The sequence below is a fragment of the Marmota marmota genome, unplaced genomic scaffold, assembly GCF_001458135.2.
Source record: "Marmota marmota marmota unplaced genomic scaffold, marMar, whole genome shotgun sequence".
Taxonomy (NCBI): Eukaryota; Metazoa; Chordata; class Mammalia; order Rodentia; family Sciuridae; genus Marmota; species Marmota marmota.
In genome coordinates this window covers 850315-864445 of record NW_025999853.1, presented here as the reverse complement: position 1 = coordinate 864445, position 14131 = coordinate 850315, and the positions used below count along the sequence as shown (strand labels likewise).

The 14131-nt window shown below is 56.3% G+C and overlaps 3 protein-coding genes across 3 annotated transcripts; all 3 read left to right on the top strand.

Annotated features, from left to right (window-relative positions):
* On the top strand, positions 1-1848 carry LOC107139876 (histone H1.0). Its single transcript, XM_015482726.2, has one exon. The coding sequence runs from the start codon at positions 122-124 to the stop codon at positions 704-706; it is 585 nt and encodes a 194-aa protein (XP_015338212.1). The 5' UTR covers positions 1-121; the 3' UTR covers positions 707-1848.
* Positions 1849-2156: 308 nt separating this feature from the next.
* On the top strand, positions 2157-8587 carry Gcat (glycine C-acetyltransferase). The gene is made up of 9 exons (XM_015482725.2): positions 2157-2385; positions 4303-4433; positions 5788-5889; positions 6353-6499; positions 6947-7101; positions 7233-7315; positions 7435-7606; positions 7888-8009; positions 8269-8587. The coding sequence occupies exons 1-9, from the start codon at positions 2190-2192 to the stop codon at positions 8418-8420; spliced, it is 1260 nt and encodes a 419-aa protein (XP_015338211.1). The 5' UTR covers positions 2157-2189; the 3' UTR covers positions 8421-8587.
* A 4401-nt stretch (positions 8588-12988) lies between these two features.
* Galr3 (galanin receptor 3) lies at positions 12989-14074 on the top strand. The gene has a single exon (XM_015482727.2). The coding sequence runs from the start codon at positions 13013-13015 to the stop codon at positions 13577-13579; it is 567 nt and encodes a 188-aa protein (XP_015338213.1). The 5' UTR covers positions 12989-13012; the 3' UTR covers positions 13580-14074.
* The last annotated feature ends 57 nt before the right edge of the window (positions 14075-14131 follow it).

The window sequence follows — 14131 nt, the reverse complement described above, 5'->3', positions numbered from 1 at the left end:
ACCCCGCACTGGCCCGCGGGTCAGGGGCCCGAGAGCAGACCCCGAGTCAGGCTTCGCTCCGCCTCCGACGAGGGCTGGTCCTTTGGAAGGCGCCTTCGGCAGCAGGACCAGGAGGGCCACCATGACCGAGAACTCCACGTCCACTCCCGCGGCCAAACCCAAGCGGGCCAAGGCCTCCAAGAAGTCCACAGACCACCCCAAGTATTCAGACATGATTGTGGCTGCCATCCAGGCCGAGAAGAACCGCGCCGGCTCCTCGCGCCAGTCCATCCAGAAGTACATCAAGAGTCACTACAAGGTGGGGGAGAACGCCGACTCCCAGATCAAGTTGTCCATCAAGCGCCTGGTGACCACCGGCGTCCTCAAGCAAACCAAAGGGGTGGGTGCCTCGGGGTCCTTCCGTCTGGCCAAGAGCGACGAGCCCAAGAGGTCCGTGGCCTTCAAGAAGACCAAGAAAGAAGTCAAGAAGGTGGCCACGCCAAAGAAGGCAACCAAGCCCAAGAAGGCTGCCACCAAAGCCCCCAGCAAGAAGCCCAAAGCCCCCCCAGCCAAGAAGGCCAAGAAGAAGCCGGCTGCCACGCTCAGGAAAGCCAAAACCCCCAAGGTCGTCAAAGCCAAGCCCGTGAAGGCGACCAAGCCCAAGAAGGCCAAACCAGTGAAGCCCAAAGCCAAGTCCAGTGCCAAGAGGGCCGGCAAGAAGAAGTGACAGCCAAGGCTTCTCTATGGACACTCCTTCCTCTCTGTTTTCTGTAAATATTCTCCTCCTTTTCTCTCTCGATCCTCCTCTGCAACCCTTTGCCCCATTCTATTCTGACTTTATGAGACAGAATTTGGATTCCTCAAAATTTGTGGGATAGTCCCCTTTTCCTTAACAGTGGTGCAAGGACAGCAGCGACAGACCTGGGCTGTGTGGTGCCGGGATGTGCTTGCACATTGTGTTCTGTGGATTCGCTAGTAGTCTCTGGGGTCAGGGGTTTGGGTGGTTTGTTTGCTATGAAGGTAGGTGGGGGAGGCAGTTTGTTCTGGCTGGACAAGAGGGAGCCCAGGAACTGGGGCGCTGTGGGAGTGTCTTGAAGTTGGGTGCCCCTTGTGAGAGTCTCAGGGCCTTTGCGCGGAGGAAAGCGGTGGCAGCCACCAGCAGCAAAGGAGAGAGGTGGACCTCCCGGTGGTGAGCAGTGGCCAGTTCCTCCTCACTTTGGTGCCCTAGTGGCCTCTATTGTCTTAGGGAAGGGGAGGGGGTCCAGGTGACAGCTGGTTGGGAGAAGCCAATGCTTCTCCCAGTCAGCTGGAAACTAGGCATCGGAGGGTCTTTGTGGCTTGGCAAAGTCCCCTGTTAAGTGGGAGTGGAAACTTTTGGGGAAGGGAGGGTAGTCAGTCAGCCAAGTGCCTCAGTGTGCCCTGCTAACTTGGGTTTTTCCACACAACTGATGCATGTGCCCTAGGAGGACTGTTTTGTTGTCCCTCCTGTGTAAGACTAGGTCTCACTAGCCACTTGAGGAAACCTCCCGACCGACCTCTTTTTACTTCTGAATCTTTTATAAGTAGCTGTAGACGGGGAGGGGGAGGGGCGGGGAGTGGCCGTCAGACTTGCAGTCGGTTTTGGCTTTGCCGAGTAGCGTTAGCAGCTGGGTCTGTGCATGTGTCTGTGTCCGCCTGTCCAGGGCTCGTGCTCACGTTTCGCACCGGGAGCTGGGAGAAAAAACCTGTACAGTTGTCTTCCTCTTGTTTTTAATAAGAAAATCGCGCACTTGCGCGTCCCCCTCCCTTCCCACTTTTTTTTTCTTTTTTAACAAGTGTTATTCGTGCCGGGAAAAGATTTGCTGTCGTTGTAATTTTAAAACTTTAAAATAAAATTGGGAAATGGAAAAAAAAAAAAACGGAGTGGTGTATTTTTTTTATATATACCTTTAAGACGGGAGGAGAATGCGGAGCCGTCGGGCTGCTGGGCGCGGGAGGACATCTGGGGCCGAGTTTGCACCTGAGAATGCCCGGGGGTGGGGGGTTCCGAGAGCTGGACGGAAACTTTGGGACTGGAAGGTGTAGAACGTGTCTCAGCCTCCGTCTGGGCTCTGTCCTCTGGGGCCCGGGGGGCACCCCCTTTCTAAGAGGTGGGTGTGTAGGCGGGGGATGGGATTGAGATGGGGGGCCTGGTGGGCTCTACTTCCNCGGGCACCGGAGCGGTGGGCACGATGTGGGCTGTCGGCTTCTGGCGCGCTGCGCTCTCCCGGGCTCCCTGCGGCTGTCGCTCACAGTCAGCGGTGGCTCAACTGCGCGGCATCCTGGAGGGGGAGTTGGAAGGGATCCGCGCGGCTGGCACCTGGAAGAGTGAGCGGATCATCACCTCCCGCCAGGGGCCGCACATCCATGTGGATGGCGTCTCCGGAGGTAACTTCCGCTCCTGGGAGTCGTCGGACCTGGCTGGGTGGTCGAGAGCTTGTCCAGGGCTAGCACAGTAATGGAGATCCTAGAGTCGGGGCGGGGGTTGGGAACGGCGCCTGTATAATAGAGCTCTGGGTCCCCTTCCCATCTGCCAGGCTGTCATGGCTTCCCAGAGTTAACTCTAACCTGGTTAAACTTGTTTCGACGCAGGGAGGTGATTTACCCTGGAGCACCTTTTTGGCAGAGGGCAGGGATAGGCCTAGACCCGGCACTGTGAGAAAAAGAGACCCAGCTGCCTTCCATCGTGTGGTTCCAGGGAAAGGTGGTGGGAAAGAATCTGTTCTTAAGCGGCTGCTTTGTGAAGAGGCTCTACTAATTTTCGCACATGGGCTCCTGTTGGTCCCTAGGAGTGACTAATGTCATTTACGTTGTAGAAGTTGGAATTCAGAGATGTAGTTTGCCCAGAAACCCCCAGCTGGCTGTGGGTAGTTGTGGAAATCTGGACCTGGAAGTTTAGCTAACTGGCCAGTGAGGCCAATTTCAGAGTCGAAGTCAAAACCAGCCAGCTTCCAGGGCTGCTACAGAAGCCACACATGCGTGGTCCACACCAGGTCTTCCTCATGTTACTGCACTCAGTGATCACTGCCCATCCTATTTGTGCTGGCCTCAGATGAGTAGTGGTGGTTATCAACAGGTTCCTGAAGCTTCTGACTGCCTAGGAAATAGGCGTGAACTCCTTGGTATTGATGTTTCATTTGGAAGTCTGGGAAATCCTTGTCTTCCCCCACAGGAAGCATAGATTGGTGAGGGCAAAAAGAATGTTGGAGGTAGAAACACGTCTTCCAATCAGTGCAGTCCAACAGAACCCCAGCCAGTCCAAATCTAAGGAAAGGCCCAAATGAACACAGAGGTACTTAATCAAAAGATGGGATGTTAGCTGGGCTGGTGCACACCTGTAATCCTGGCTATTCAGGAGGGTGAGGAAGGAGGATCGCAAGTTCAAGACGGGCCTGGGCAACTTAAAAAGACCTGTCTCAAAATTAAAATTAAAAATAAAAAAGGGCTAGGAATGTCGCTTAGGGGTAGAGGACCCCTAGGTTCAATCCCTAGCATCACACACATGCACCAAAGATGAGCACCAAAGTGCTCATCCTGTCTTCACCTTGCTCAGGCTGTGAACCTTCCTCTCCTCAGGCCTCAGGCTTCTCCTCAGGTCAGCTGTGCTCCCTTTGGGCTTTATAATTGAGGACCAGGGCCTCAGGGACCACCCTTGGGGTTGTGATTCTGTATGAACAACAAAAAACTCTGGAATCAAAACCACAGTGGGGCCAAGCACAGTGGCGTACACCTGTAATCCCAGCAGCTCAGGAGGCTGAGGCAGGAGGATCATGAGTTCAAGGCCAGCCTCAGCAAATCGCTATCTCAAAATGTTTTTTAAAAACGGTCTGGAGATGTTTTCTCCGTGGATAAGTGCCCCTGGGTTCAATTCTTGGTATCAAAACAAAACAACAACAACAACAAAAAAAAAACCCTGCAGTGGGCATCTGACCCAGCCCTCTCCTTTTACCCGCAAGGAATCCAAGACCTAGAAGAGAGGTTGGTGGGGTCTTCAGGGCAGGAGAAGCCTGTGACGAAGGGCTAAGTTCCTCCTTAGGTGGAATGTGATTCCCCGAGTGCAGCTCTGAGCCAGGACCCCTCACTAACCTGCCTCCTCTGTAGTGTTGGATTCACTGCCTCCTGGGGGACCCCCAGCCCCTGTCCTAGCCTCTGTCCCAGAATGGAGCATCTGTGTAGTTGTAGCTTTCTTATAGGTGAATCCAGGTTCCTTTCCTCTCTGGACCATTTCCCCGGGGCCTGGCGCTGTGACCTTCCAGGCCCTTCCTTGCCCTGCCTGAGGTGTCCCTCTCTTGCCTTCCTCTTCAGGGATCCTTAACTTCTGTGCCAACAACTACCTGGGCCTGAGCAGCCACCCCGAGGTGATCCAGGCTGGCCTGCGGGCTCTGGAGGAGTTTGGAGCTGGCCTTAGCTCAGTCCGCTTCATCTGCGGGACCCAGGTACCCAGTGGGTGTTGGGGGTGGCTGGCCCCAGCTGTCCGCTTCCCACAGCCAGCAGGGCTGCTTTAGCCAGCTCAGCTAGTCCCAGTGCTCTGGGCCCATGTTTGCCCAGAGCAGGTCGTAGAAAGGCTGGGCGCAGGCCTCTGGCCAAGACACCTCAAGATAAGAAACTTTACCTGTTTGAGCTTGTTTCCCCACCTGCAGAGCAGAGTTCCTCATGGTTTTCTCCACTGGTAAATTGGGGAAAATAGTACTTAATAGGACTGTAGAAATTAACGAGTTAGAACATGTAAAAATGCTTACAACCGTGCCTGGCCCACACTTAGTAAATTTTGGCTACTGTTTACTTTGTGTGATAAAATATGTTCATGTTAAACATGAAATATATTCAGTGCTTACTATGTGTCAAATCCTTTTTTCTTTTTTTTTTAGTTGCCAATGGACCTTTATTTTATTTATTTATATACGGTGCTGAGAATCGAACCCAGTGCCTCACACACGTTAGGCAAGTGCTCTGCCTCTGAGCCCCAGCCCCTCAAATACTCTTTTAAGGACATTACAAGTATTAACCCATTAATTCTCTTGATATTCCTGAGGGTTAGATGCTCTTCTGATCTCTGTGGTTGACACAAAGACATGGAGGCTCAGAGAGGTTAAGTGATTTGCCCAAAAATATATAGCTTGTCATGGTGGAATTTGGACCCAGGTAGCCTGGCTCACTTTTTTCTTGAAGAAAAGTAAGGGTGAAATGAACATCAGGCAGAATCCCTGTCTCCCATCTAGATAGATACTCTCCAACAAAACCCCCAGCCAGACCCAATAGCTTTCAAATCTAAGATTCAGACGCCCGAATGAACAGTTACCATGCAACCCTCTTCTTTGTCATGAAGCAACCAAAGGGACACTCCTTTTGCTATTAGGAAGACATCTCTAGCCTGTAATCCCAGTGACTTGGAAGGCTAAGTTAGAAGGATCACAAGTTAAAGGCCAGCCTCAGCAACTTAGGAAGACCCTGTTTCTAAATAAATAAAGGAAGGAAGATGTCTTCTTTCCCATCAGCACCCACGATTCCACCATGAGGTCCATCCAGGATAGGAAATAGTAAGTCCCCAACTCAGTAGGAACCATGTGTCAGGTTCCTGCCGGCTCTGGGATAACCTGTGCGGTGCAGAAAGAGGGATCCAGGGCCTGGGAATGTAGCTCATTGGTGGAAGGCAGGTGGGCAAGGCTGAGGCTGCAGCCTCCTGGGTTCTGGGCTGGGTCTGTTTGAGGCTCTCTAAGCCTGTCTTCTAGGACTAGTCCCACAGGACTCCACAGGAATGAATACCTACGTGGCTTGTGTCCATTTTTTTAGAGCATCCACAAGAGTCTAGAAGCCAAAATAGCCCGCTTCCACCAGCGGGAGGATGCCATCCTCTATCCCAGCTGTTTCGATGCCAACGCTGGCCTCTTTGAGGTGTGTGGAGGCTGTGGGTGGGAGCTGAGTGGGGCCTGCAAAGCCACGGATGGTTTGGGATGGGCCATCAGGGGAACCCAGCAGGATGCGGCTGCTGTTCCTGGAAGTTCCAGTGCCCTTTCTTATGGAGGTCATGGTTGGGCCCCGCAGGTGTTCTAGGAGGAAGCCTGGGGCTGGCAAGGAGCCCCGGTTCTAGAGCATCTGGGGGTAACTGACATCAGCTGGAAGGCTGGGGCTGGCGGGGCCTGGGACTCACCAGGCCATGTCTCACCTGCTCTCACTGGAGGAGGGCCCTGTCCAGCCCTGTAGTGGGCACTGGGAACCAGGTGGAGGTGGAGGGGCCTTGCTTCCCTGCCCAGAGGAGTACCCTGGCTGGCAGTGAAATTCTGACCTGGGGGGGCATCATGAAGGAGAGAGAATGCCAAGGTGGCTGGGTGATGACTCTGCCGATTGCCCCCTCCAGGCTCTGCTGACCCCTGAGGATGCGGTGCTGTCGGATGAGCTGAACCATGCCTCCATCATTGACGGCATCCGTCTGTGCAAGGCCCACAAGTATCGCTACAGTCACCTGGACATGGCTGACCTAGAAGCCAAGCTGCAGGAGGCCCAGGTGGGATGAGGCCCTGGAGCTTGCCCTCAGCCTCCCTGGTGAAGGCGCTGAGACTTGGGGAGGCTCCCTCCTCACTCAGGTACAGCCTGGAGGTCTGACGCCACCAGGATCCCAACCCAAAGCCTCAGCCGCATGGCTACCTTGAGGGCAACGGGCACCTTCCAGGACGGGTAGAAACAGCGGCAGGACCTGGCTTCGCCTCACCCTGCCCTCTGGGACCTGACCAGGAGGTGACGCCTGGGACACTTCTCACTGCCCGGGGCTATGTGTGGCTCCAGGCTGCCCTGAGGAGGTGTTAGGGCTCAGTCAGGTGCTCGCGGGGGAGAGGATTTGCAGCCAAAAAGTGGCAGCACCTCGGTGCCCGCCTCTCAGACCCTCAAGCAGCGCAGGGCAGGTGCTTAGGCCCAGCTCACCACAGCGCTCGCTGCCTTCCTGTCTTCCCCGCAGAAACATCGGCTGCGCCTAGTGGCCACCGATGGAGCCTTTTCCATGGATGGTGACATCGCCCCCCTGCAGGACATCTGCCGCCTTGCCTCTCAATATGGTGCCCTGGTCTTTGTGGATGAATGTCATGCCACCGGTTTCCTGGGGCCCACAGGACGGTGGGGGCATGTGGCACCTGAGGCCTGGGTGGGGCTTCTGAGGGCGGGTGCAAAACCAGGAGGCCAGCCCCAGCCTGCCCCACGGGTGGCACTCAAGAGACCAGTGGCAGCAGTGGCTGCTTTCCTTGCAGGGGCACAGATGAGCTGCTGGGCGTGATGGACCAGGTCACCATCGTCAACTCCACCCTGGGGAAGGCGCTGGGTGGAGCATCAGGTGCCTGGAGGGGTGTCAGGGAAGTGGGGGGCAGCAGAGGACAGCACTCACTGTATTCCCGAGGGGACTGGGCTGGGCTCTGGGCCCTGACCAACCCCACGCCCCTCCCATGTTCTCAGGGGGCTACACAACAGGACCTGGGCCTCTGGTGTCCCTGCTGCGGCAGCGGGCCCGGCCCTACCTCTTCTCCAACAGTCTGCCTCCTGCTGTGGTGGGCTGTGCCTCCAAGGCCCTGGACCTGCTCATGGAGAGCAACACCATTGTCCAGTCTATGGCTGCCAAGACCCAGCGGTGCGGTTCCCAGCAGGGGTGGGGCAGGCGGAGAGTGGGGGTGTGGTGAGGGCTTCCTGGGCCACAGGCTCCTCCTGAAGTCTCCGTGTGTCGTCTCCCCCCCCCCCATCACTCCTGCCTTCCCCCCCCTCTCTCCTGCCTGCCCTGGGTCTGCTTCCCCCTCCCTTGTAGGGTCTGTGCCTCTGTCTTTGTTGGTTCATCTTGCAAACTTGGGCACAGATCCTGAGCCATGTGCCCAAGAGCCCTGTGAATGTCCCTCAGTCACCTTGCTCTGTCCACAGGTTCCGCACTAAAATGGAGGCTGCTGGCTTCACCATCTCGGGAGCCAGTCACCCCATCTGCCCTGTAATGCTGGGTGACGCCCGGCTGGCCTCTTGCATGGCTGATGACATGCTGAAGAGAGGTAAGGAGCTGGGGCAGGAGGACCGAGGGATCCTAAGAGGAAAGAAATGGGAACCCAAAGACTGTGGGTCTCCCTTCTCCCCACCCCACCCCTCTCTTAGACCAGCTGTGAGTCCCGCCCCACAACCCCAGACATGGGCAGCACCATGTCTGAGACCTTGGGCAGCTCCTGGCCCTGTGCGGGCCTCGGGAGAGCCGGCACTGGGTGTGGTGTCCCTGGAGCCTGTGCAGCTCTTGCACTCTGCTGTCCACCTCCACAGGCATCTTTGTCATCGGGTTCAGCTACCCTGTGGTTCCCAAGGGCAAGGCGCGGATCCGGGTCCAGATCTCGGCGGTGCACAGCGAGGAGGACATTGACCGCTGTGTGGAGGCCTTCGTGGAGGTGGGGCGCTTGCACAAAGCATTGCCCTGAGTGCCGGGCACAGCGGCAGAACCAAGATCCCCTACTGCCACCGCAAAAAGGGGGGCCTTTGATTAGGCCAGAGGCTCTAACCCCTGACCCCAAATCCTGGGCTGGCTCAGAGAAGGCCTGTGCTTGTGCCACGAGGGTGTGAGACAACAGTGTGAGAAGTGCTGTGACTCCGGTCTGCTTTATTCTCTGTGAGGCCCAGTCCGGTGGTGGGGTAGACAGGAGCCAGGATTGCAAGGAAGCCTCCTGCAAGAGGACTGTCCCTCCCAGGGCTGACCTCCTCTCCAAATGAAGACAGAGAGGAGTGTCTGGGAGATAAGCAGGGGCCATGTTGGCTCAGCTGCATTCTGTGATGCTATGTTATGCTGGGAACCAGCCCTGTGTACCCCCTCCCATGCCACTCACCCTGTTCTGCAGCCCCCCAAGTCTAGGGTTGGTGGACACCTTGTCCTCTGCGCCCTATCCAAAGAATATCCTGTAGTACCCAGATAAGAAGAGATGGCGTGCCCAAAACCACGTTTGGGAGGAGAGGTAGGGCATTTAGGCCCTAAAGAAAAGAGTGTGACTCGCTACTGAGAAGCCCCTGACAATCTGGAATGCTGTGTTCCAGACCACTTTGTCCCTGACTCCATGACCTGGGGCAAGCCCCATTTCCTGTGTGTCCCAGTTTGCCCTACTGTACAGAGAGGCTGTTACATTGTGATCTAGGCTCTTCCATTGCGCTCTTTCCCAGGCCTACTGCCTGATGATCAGCCGCCAGAGGGCGCAGCTATTTCAGGCTTGGGTCGCTGCGCGGTTGCCGCCTGCCCCGCCCACTTCAGACTGGTGGCCTTGGACTGCGGTGATTTCGGTGGCCAAGGCCTGGAGGGACGATCTGCAGCTCCAAGGCCCCATCCTCCCTTCCCCGCCCCAAACGACTCGCCGCTCCCCTATTGGAGGTGCCAGCCTCTTTGCCACAGTCGCTGCCCCTGGTCCTACAGGCGTCACAGGATGAGGGGAGTGCCTGCACTGGGCTCAGGCTCCTGGGCTCACGGTGCTGGTGGGGGAGGGGACTGAGTTCTGAGTCAGTGTAGCTCCAGCTTCAGCGTGGCGTGGCCTTGGAAAGCTCGCAGTTTGCCTGGTGTGTCACATGGGAGGAAAGGCTCTTTGTCATTAACTCTCTGGCACCTCCAGCCCTGGGGGAGCTCTGGCCGGATCCTGAGGGTGCTTAAAGTTGAGATTCGGGGCATTGTAGCCTACGATCCGGAGGAGCTTGGGGAGGCCGCAGTCGTGCAGGAGGTCATGGTGCCCGAGGGGATCAGGCGGCATGGCCGGCAGGAACACTTGCTGCAGGAACACTTGCAGGCCGCCACTACGGGGTAGAGCACGTGGCGCCATGCGCACTGCTGCAGGGGGAGTGCCTGGCCTGGTGGCAGCCTGGGACTCAACCAGCAGTGCCAGGCCAGCAGCTTGATGTGCATGGTCTGTGCAGGCCGGCGGTAGCGCTCCATGCTGTCTGCCAGCTCGCGGCTCAGCGTGCCCATCCGCCCCTCCCACCGTGAGGCTCCTCCTCCGTCATCCAGAAGGGATCGTAGGAGGCGCCCAGCAGACTCAGCCCCCGATCCCGGCGCCTGTGTTTCGGCTTGGGCGCGTACTGGTAGTCGCCAACCGCCCGCGACAAGTCGTAGGGCCGCGCAGGACCCGAGGGCCGGCTGCGGATCAGCTGCAAGTCGGCGTCCTGCGGGGCCCAGAGCTCTGGGGACCGCTCCCAGGACTCGTGGTCCACTTCCTGTTCGTCGGGCACCTGGTTGAAGGGCGCGGCCATGAGTAAGGCCGTGAGCAGCAGCAGGAGCAAGGGGAGGAGGTGGCAGTAGGGACACCCTGAAGCTCCGGTCATGACCGCACGCCAGTCCTGCCTGCCCAGCCGCACTTTCCGTGGTCGCCTCTCTTCCCCTTCTCCCCTGCTATCATATCTGCTCAGCCCTGCCGCTGCCAGAAGCCCTTGGCCCCAGTACTGCCAGCCCAACCCCCTCGAGGAGAGGCCTTGAGGGCAGGGGGCTCCCAAGGAGCCCGAGGCGGCTGGTCATGGATCTCAGGGGCTTTCCAAGCGGTTCTGGGTGTTTCCACGCTACTACTGTCCATGATTCCAAAAAACCTACTGCACTAAGCCATAATCCTACAAATTCCCTTGATCAGGGATCATAAGATCCTACAATGCAATTCTCTCATTCAGTTTTGATGGTTCTGGATTCAGGTTTGGAGAGTCTAGGTCTGATTCCCAATAGCTTCAATTCACTGAATCTCTATCTCCAAAATTTTGGGGATTCTCTGTATCTGGAGTTGGTAATGCAGGGCTTCAGAGGCACCTCTGAGCCTTGGTGAACAGCCCTGGCCTCCTAGGAACTGATCCCAAGGTCTTCCCCAGCTCCTCTGGCCTCCAATGGAAGCTTCAGCTCTGTCAGCACTCTTTACAGTCTCCCCTCCCAGTCAGTTTCTAGAAAGACCCTTCCTGACTCAGGGCAAACTGCCTTCTGCCTCACCACACCTGTCCAATATGACAGCAACCTCCTGGTTATGAATCCAGTCCACTGCACCGCACCCCAGTGCATTTGGCTATGTGCCACTCTTCCAAAGGGTCCAGGCCAGCACCCCATGAATCACATAGCCATTCACCTAGACCTTTTAACTTCTTTGGCTGTTGCCTGGAGAAGAGGTTCTGAGTAGGTTTCTCTCTCTGTGTCCATTTTTTTTTTTTTTTTTTTTTTTTTTAGCAGCTTGATGTGCATGGTCTGTGCAGGCCGGCAGGTCATGCCAGGTGGCCAGGTCATAATAAACTTCTTTCAAAATAAAATGTGCAGGTCATGTCCCTGCTCTAGAACCTTCATTAGCTCCCTGTTACTCTCAAACTAAAGAGAAACTCTTAGGACAGTTTCCTGAACCATCTGGAATAAGTTTAGGGGAGATGGGTTTCTGGGGGTTCACAAGGGCCTGAGGAGGGGGTCCTACCTGAAGTCTGCAGGAAGGGTACTCATATACTGGCTTCCCAGCTCAGGAAAGCCCTTTAAGACTAGGAATTCAGACGGACCTGGTGGTGTACTCCTATAATTCCAGCTACTCTGGAGGCTGAGAGGAGGATCACAAATTCAAAATCAGCCTCAGCAACTTAATGAGATCTTGTCTCAAAAAAAGTGTGTGTGTGGGGGGGTGCTGGGTTGCAGCTCAGTGGCAGAGGGCCCCTGGATTTAATCCCCAGTACCACACACACACACAAAGACTAGGAATCCTGTCCTTGCTTAGTATGGATTGGAGCAGAGAGGGGAGAAGAGAAGGGGTGGAGTCATCGGCAGGGCGGATGGAGGTGGGAGTGTCAGGAATGTGCTGGGCTCTGGGCACCAAGGGGTTAACTACAAAGCCAATCTCAGAGAGCGAGATCAATGGGTTACTCCCAGGAAAGAGAGAATGAGGCAGCAGCAACGCAGACAGGCAGAGAAGAGCCATGCAGAAGAGCATGCCACCCCGGGGAGTCAGGGATTGAGCACGGGTGGCTGGTGGCTACTCTGGAGGGAGTGCCCAAGTCGGACTCCGCAGACGGGCGCAGAGGAGAGGAGGGGCCTTGAAGGCGAAGGGAGAAGTAGGAGGCAGACCTGTACCTGCAGGGAGGCACCAAGGGGCAGCCGCTGAGCCAGGAGGCAGCCCTGGCCTGGCCGTTCCACCCAGGAGGGCCCAGTTCCCAGGGCTGAGGTGGGTGCTGCCTATTCTGGGCTTGGGGGCTTGCTGCATGCTGGGTCCTGGGTGGGAGCAGATGGTGCCTTTCTTCCCTCCTCCCTGCTTCCCTACCCCAGCTTTTAATCCATTCCTACCCCATTGTCCCAGCATGCAAGGGGATCCACAGGTAGCAGATGGGGATGGGGCAAGGATAAGGTTGTCAGTGGTACCATTGTTACAGCCTCTAATGAGCACCCTGGCCTAGGAGCCAGGGTACAGGATGCACCCAAGGTGTGCCATTCACCACCCTGTTCCCCCTCTGGGCCTCAATTTCTCCATGCTCAGAAAAGACCATATGGTTTTCCTACCTTTGCCCTCGTGGGGAATCTCACTAGACCAGACTCACCAATGACTTGGGGATGTCACACATTTTGCTGAGGCTACCAGCCAGAGAAAGTCCTGAACCCATGTCCAAGGGTCTCCCCTGAGCTTCAGGGCCCCATCGAGAAATAAGGGAAATATATCAAGCTCCTGGGATTGATGCTGCCCCTCCCCCATCTGCCATATCTTCACCCTGTTCTGTTGGTCTTCATCTGCCTCATGACTTGAAGGTGTCCGTCAATAACTCAGAGTCCTCTGCACCCTGGGTCACAGGAGTGTTCCCTAGGAAACTGAGGAACTGCATCCCCCCACCACCAATGTGACTGTGCCAGGGACTTGCTCACACAGTGGGTCTCAGTGTTGACTTTTGGCTTCGCCCCTCTCCACCATTACCCATGAGCTTCCAGTCCAGGACACCTGGCCAGACCCAGGCTAGGGGAACTAGGGCCTCCAAGACAAGTGCCCAGAGCGGGGGACACACTGCCTGAGGACTCCAGCTTCTCTTCCCCAGGTGTCCATCTGATGAGGAGATGGCTGATGCCCAGAACATTTCGCTGGAGAGCCCTGGAAGTGTGCGGGCCGTGGCAGTGCCTGTGGTCTTTGCCCTCATCTTCCTGCTGGGCACAGTGGGCAATGGACTGGTGCTGGCGGTGCTGCTGCAGCCAGGCCCAAGCGCCTGGCAGGAGCCAGGCAGCACCACCGATCTGTTCATCCTCAACCTGGCCGTGGCTGACCTCTGCTTCATCCTGTGCTGCGTGCCCTTCCAGGCCGCCATCTACACGTTGGAGGCCTGGCTCTTTGGGGCGCTCGTCTGTAAGGTCGTACACCTGCTCATCTACCTCACCATGTATGCCAGCAGCTTCACCTTAGCTGCCGTCTCAGTGGACAGGTGGGCTGTGCCTGGGGCCCAGCTGGGGAGGGAAGACCTGCACAGATTCTCACTGAACTTAGGAAGGAGAGAATGGGGGACCGACAAGGGAGGTGGGAAGGAGAGCTCTCTGGGCCCCTGCAGGGCATGCCTAAGGGGACCATGCTGCCCCCCCCCCCTCCACTATAGAGTCCAGGGGACATCTCTTCAGTCTCAAGAGTTGACATAGGAGGTGAAATTCTTGGCAAAAGAAATTCCCAATGTTTTAAGATATTTTGCAACTGATCATTCCAGGCCCCGGTCATGCTCACACCTGCATCAAATGGCTTGAAACTTGGGGTCAAATCCAGGCTCAGTGCCTAGCTGATAACCTTGGGCAATTACTTGTTTCACCCTTACTTGATTCCTATGTGAAAGAATTCTGGACATCTAAGAATTCATAAAGTCTAAGTGCACGCCTATAATCTCAGGGCCTTGGGAGGCTGAGACAGAAGGATTGAAAGTTCGAGACCAACCTCAGCAACTTATCGAGGCTCTTATCTCAAAATAAAAAATAAAAAGGGCTGGGGGGGGGTTGTAGCGCCCCTGAGTTTAATCCCCAACACCAAAAAATAAAATAACATCGAAGGGCGATTGGGCTCTTGCTAGGTGTCAGGCTTGGCTCTCAGCACGTAGCGATAGCGCCCTGGGTCCTTAGGATCCCCCCACTGTCAGTCCAGGAGCTCCAGGTCCACCCCGGCACAGGTCCCCTGCGCAGGGGCATGGACGCTGGCCGGCGGGC